The following is a 5,892-nucleotide window of genomic DNA, read 5'->3' on the forward strand; positions in this document are numbered from 1 at the left end:
CCACAGAAGAAGAAGGTTCAGTCGGCAACACCACAGAAGAAGAAGGTTCAGTCGGCAACACCACAGAAGAAGAGGGTTCAGTCGGTAACACCACAGAAGAAGAAGGTTCAGCCAGCAGCACCACAGAAGAAGAGGGTTCAGTCGGCAACACCACAGAAGAAGAAGGTTCAGTCGGCAACACCACAGAAGAAGAAGGTTCAGTCGGCAACACCACAGAAGAAGAGGGTTCAGTCGGTAACACCACAGAAGAAGAAGGTTCAGCCAGCAGCACCACAGAAGAAGAAGGTTCAGTCGGTAACACCACAGAAGAAGAAGACTCAGCCAGCAGCACCACAGAAGAAGACTATGGCTGTAAAAAGAAAGAGAGAACAGTCTTCAGTCACACCGACCAAGAGAAGACGTTTGGATCAATGAAACAGACTCAGGATGTTGCTCATATTTCTTAATTAGTGTAATTAGGGTTAAAATGATTTTACTTCTTAAAGCTTCTGCACATGATGTTCTTCTTTACTGACGACGCGTCACTGACCTGTGACTGAACAACTTGAATCAGCCTTCACACAGGTTGATTTAAGATTGAAAACACTGCTGTTCGTTGTTTTACAGCAGAAGGCTTGTATCAGCTGTGATGATTAAAGCAGATTTTTATTCTACAACACTGGAAAAGAAAAAAGCGTGTTGTCTTGTTATTTCTCTTGAATGTTTGAGCTTCACTCTGCAGAATCACGTATGTACAGTTCAACATATGAAGCGAAGCAGCGACAGTCTGTCAGTGTTTACAGCGTCTTTCTGCTGCTCCCGCGTGGCCACAAAAATCAGTAATTGAGGATTTAAACTTACGTGTGTTGAAATAAATCCAGACTGTGGCGCTGACCGTGATGTCACCGCAGGTTTGCGTGGGTGAGTTAGTGGAGGCAGATCTGATCAACCAGCCTGAGGCAGAACAGAGGAAATAAAGTAGAAAACTGACACCGTACATCAGGCTTTTTGTCACCACAGTATTTGGTCTCTGGTGTTTCAGGTCTGAGGTTCTGGATCAGGAGTTTTCATTGTGTGATGGATGAAGGTAAATGATCTTATTTTTCTGGGTTTTTAGACAGAAGATCCACAGTCACTGGCACCTGTTTGTCCAAACTTTAAAAAGAGCATGAAACCTATCCTCCCAGTGGATATCTGACACCACGGCTCCCCTGTGCTCCGGCTCCTCCTCCACTCACTCCACCTGGGGAGGTTTAAAAGGCCACGAGACACCTGAGTCTCCTCAGTGTGGGCAGACGCCTTGTACTGGTTTACTTCTCTCATTGACTCAGTCACGTAGTTTCTGCTCAGCTTGTCTCCTTCTTATTAATCTTTATTTCCCTCTGCATCCCTCCATCTCTCTCTCTCTGCACCATGAGTCTGAGTCGCACCAAGCGAATCAGCTCCAGTAACTCTGTCCGGAGCAGCAGCGGGTCCAGGAGGCTGAGCGGCTTCGGTCCAGGTCCGGGAGGTTTCACCGGCGTCTCCCTGAGCAGCAGCTCTCTGTACACGGGCTCCAACGGGCATCACCACGGCCTGGGCGCCCCGCTGGCGTCCCTGTCCGTCAACAAGAGCCTGCTGGCCCCCCTCAACCTGGAGATCGACCCCAGCCTGTCCATGAGCCGGGCCCACGAGAAGGAGCAGATCAAGAGCCTCAACAACCGCTTCGCCAGCTTCATCGATAAGGTAAAGACATGGAGAGGAAACAGGAAGCAGGATATTACCTGGAAACTATGATATCATTATTCAGACAAAAATACCAAAAGTTTTCTGCTTTCAGCCTCAATAATGAAGATCTGCTGCTTTTCCTTGTTTCATATGAATCTAGAGTGAAAACATCAAAACATCATCAGGGGAAGATGTGACTGGAATTAAAAAGTCTTGTGCAGATTATAGATAGATAGACAGACAGACAGACAGACAGATAGACAGACAGACAGATAGATAGATAGACAGGGGAAATTTGTGTATTATGGCCGTCATGATATGAGATTTTCACTTTATGAATAATGTGACCAAAGGAATTCATGATAACGATATTATCTCAATATATATAGAAAATTTGAATAAATAAATAAATGAATAAACAATGTTAATTCATCTTTAACTTTGTTTATTCTGTATTTTGTCTCTTTTTTGGCAAATGAATTAAACTCAAATGTCTAACAGCTCTGTAACTACAACTGTACAAACGGAACAATTACGATTAATGAACATTTTCACCGTCACCTTCTGCCTAACACAGAATCAATACTTCATCGATTAAATATCACAGTTATCGTCACTACCAGTTGATCCCGACACGCCTTAGATCCAGTGATTGATCGATCTGTTTCTGCTTGATAACGTAATTTACTGCAGTTAAATATTTAAAGAAATAAAACATTTGATCTCTTACAAACAAAAAGTTGAATTTATGTCAATGAGCTTTAGATGGAAATTTCTGTTCAGCTGACTCTTCTCTGTTTCACCAATCACTAACTGCCACTTGTGGCCACAGTCAATCAATCAATCAATCAATCAATCAATCAATCAAACTTTATTCGTATAGCCTGTAACCAGGTTAGTTCAAAGAGCTTCACAGGCTGATAAGATAAAAAGAAAAGGTCAAATTAAGTAAGAAAACTGACATGAGAAACAATAGATTAAAAAAGTTATAATAACGTTAGTAAACAAAAACAAACATGAGAAAACTGATAATAAAAGAAAAGATCAAATATAATAAAATAAGCGAATAAAATATAGTGACTAATGACTAAAAACCAGGTTTAATTAAAAGCCAGACTGGAGAGAAACATGTTGAGTTTATGTTTAAAACTTAAAATGTAGTTCCTGTTATTCAGCAAACTTACAGTTTTCTCTAAATTTAATTTACTCTCTTAGTTGTGATTTATAAAACGTGTTCAGCTTTAAAACACTGAGCGTAGCGACACATTTCTAAAGCAACTAAACCTTTAAAAGTTTAAACACCATGAGGATCAAGTTCCAGCTGCATCACAAACCCTCACAGGTGATTTTAGTCCCGACTCACTGAAGCTCCTCCCACCGTCAAACTCAAGCAGAGGCCTAATTAGAATAAGTGAAATCACCTGTGCAGGTGTACCCGGTCTTAACGAGTTCACATTCATATTAGATGAACAGTGGAGCAATTGTAGCCACGTTAAAACCTCCTGTTTTTCAATAATGCAGCAGGACAATATCAGATGAACAATCCCTGCGATGTGCATTATTGTCATTAAACCAGTTGGATATCAACTCAAACTAAAGCTCAAAGTCTGAGCTCGTTACTTCTGATCTAATGAGCTGGAGAATAAAACACACAGAGACGTCAGGAGGCAGAAACAGTCAGGTACAGGGTGTTACTGATGAAGCAGTAAACGTGAGAAGTGTCTTTGTGGAGGTCTGTGGAGAACACAGTTCCCACAGAGCGAGCGAGCGGCTCTGTGATGCTGTCGGACATCGATACCCAGCTCAGGGAACATCTCCGCTTTCTCACGGAGTCGGTGACGCAGCCTCACAATGGAGGCTTTGTTGGCGTCTCACATCAGCAGAGATACACATCAGGCCTGGAGACACGGAGCGCTGTTCTGGACCGACGTCCTTTTGTCCAAACGTACAAAATTAACCCCTAAACCTCTTTTTATATTGTTTGACTGCTGAGTTAAACGCTCCACAAAGAGGTCGAACCTTTACTGATTTAATCTGGAGCTGGGAGGTCGGTTAAATACGTCATGGCTCTTGTTTAGAAGAATAAATGAAGCATTTGAAGAATAAAATTTGAACAAACAGTAAAAACCACAGACATAAACAAGCTGCCCACCAATAGAAAAGAACATAAGAAATATCTCTGAACCACTATTTAAAGAATCAAAAGTATATTACACTTTATTTTTTAATTCATATTTGTCTTGTTCCATAAATTATAAAATCATTATTAAAATCATTCACCAAACACGGCTTTACATCATTCTTTTGAAAACCAACAGCAAATTACACATTTCAAAATGTAAAGTAGCATCGTTCAACAATTTAACCCCAACTATAGAAATAAATCTCCTTTTAATCCCGTATTGATCCAGGACGGTATCGCTGATTTATTGATTTTTAATTAAACCTGGAATCTACAAGAATCAACCAAACGCAAGACACAAGAAAAAGCAGGAACTCTGCAGATCTTCATGAGTTTAAACCTGAAACATTAAAGAGCTGCTTCCCTCATGATGCAACAGATAAAGTTGTAGCTGCAGGATGAAAACCCAACGACCCAGAGAAGATCACTGGGAAATAAAAAAGTATTTACTGATACAACATCCACTGAGACCTGAACTGTAACGCAGAAACCCAAAACCTTTAAAAACAGCCGAACGTTCAGTGGCTGCATCTGGGATTTAAACAGACATTTAAACCCTGGAATACGTGGTGGTATCGGGCCACAGGATATTTAATCTATCTGCCCCGTTTCCGCCCCATTGAGTCGGACTGTAACCCGATGAATCAGGTCAGACACGGTGTGGTGGTGTATCAGAGGGAGATTACTCTGACCTGAACAGAACACGGGCTTTGTGTTGGGAGGAGGAGGAATAATAGGTGGAGGATGGACCCGGCTGCAGGCGGGAAACTGGAGCTGCAGATACAAGCTCAGAGGACAGGCCTGACATTGAGCTCCAGTCACTTATCTGCAGGAATTAACCTTTATCTGAGGAAGGAGATTATTCTAAGACTGTAACTTATCATTATTTTCATTATTTACTATTTCCTGGTTATTTCCTCAATAAATCAGTGAGTTATTTGGTTTTTAATATGTTAGAAAATTGTGAAAAATATCATCATAATTACCCAGAACTATGATGACGTGTTCAAACTTATTCTGTTTGACCAACAGCCTGAAACTCCAAATATATTCATTTTACAACTAATCTACAAATAAAATAATAACAATCCATATAAAACAGCTGTTGCTATAGCAAAAGAGCTAACACAAGCTAACTGTATGTATGCAACCTGGGAGTGTATAGTTAGCTCGCGTTAGCGCCCGTGCAATGAACTGCAGAGCGTAAACAAGTAGAGACAGATATCTTCGACTTGGAGTGTTCAGGTTAGCCTGAGTGCTAATCTTAAATTAGCTTCGTCTGTCGTCAGATAGATAGATAGATAAATAGATAGATAGATAGATAGATAGATGATAGATAGATAGATAGATAGATAGATAGATAGATAGATAAATAGATATATAGATAGATGATAGATAGATAGATGATAGATAGATAGATGATAGATAGATAGATAGATAGATAGATAGATAGATAGATAGATAGATAGATAGATAGATAGATAGATAGATAGATAGATAGATAGACAGATCATGGCAGAAGATACTTTATTAATCCTAAAACCCTTAAACTGCACTTTCTACCTCTCTGCCCCGCCTCCGTCGCTCAGGTGCGTTTCCTGGAGCAGCAGAACAAGATGCTTGAGACAAAGCTGGAGCTGCTGCAGGGTCAGGGCTTGGGCCGGTCCAACGTGGAGCCCCTGTTCGAGGCCTACATGGCGGGTCTGAGGCGCCAAATGGACCTGGTCAACAACGACAAGACCAAACTGGACGGGGAGCTGAGGAACATGCAGGGCCTGGTGGAGGACTACAAACACAAGTGAATACAGTCACTGAGCTTCTGAACTGACGCTTGATTCTTTATAATGTCGCTGTGAACTGAGTGTCTCTGTCTCGTCCCCACATAGATACGAGGACGAGATTAACAAGAGAAACAACCTGGAGAATGACTTTGTTATCCTGAAGAAGGTCAGCGCACACACACACACACACACACACACACACACACACACACACACACACACACACACACACACACACACACA

At 41.4% G+C, this 5,892-nt stretch overlaps 2 protein-coding genes across 2 annotated transcripts in view; both read left to right on the plus strand.

The window, feature by feature from the left end:
* LOC111644275 (deoxyribonuclease-1-like) overlaps nucleotides 1-1,027 on the plus strand; it is a 6,581-nt gene extending 5,554 nt beyond the window's left edge. The window contains exons 10-11 of the mRNA XM_087170093.1: nucleotides 7-84; nucleotides 1,022-1,027. Coding sequence (XP_087026219.1) covers nucleotides 7-84; nucleotides 1,022-1,027 — 84 coding nt within the window. The remainder of the gene's footprint in view (nucleotides 1-6; nucleotides 85-1,021) is intronic.
* A 242-nt stretch (nucleotides 1,028-1,269) lies between these two features.
* The window catches only part of LOC111644281 (intermediate filament protein ON3), a 9,405-nt gene continuing 4,782 nt past the window's right edge, over nucleotides 1,270-5,892 (plus strand). Inside the window, exons 1-3 of the mRNA XM_023393081.2 lie at nucleotides 1,270-1,704; nucleotides 5,458-5,666; nucleotides 5,755-5,815. Of these exons, the coding sequence (XP_023248849.1) occupies nucleotides 1,393-1,704; nucleotides 5,458-5,666; nucleotides 5,755-5,815 (582 nt within the window). The 5' untranslated portion in view covers nucleotides 1,270-1,392. The remainder of the gene's footprint in view (nucleotides 1,705-5,457; nucleotides 5,667-5,754; nucleotides 5,816-5,892) is intronic.

This window comes from Seriola lalandi, unplaced genomic scaffold (genome assembly GCF_002814215.2).
Source record: "Seriola lalandi dorsalis isolate HSWRI2012SDOR001 ecotype SW California unplaced genomic scaffold, Sedor1 jcf7180002054928, whole genome shotgun sequence".
In the NCBI taxonomy this organism is placed as follows: Eukaryota; Metazoa; Chordata; class Actinopteri; order Carangiformes; family Carangidae; genus Seriola; species Seriola lalandi.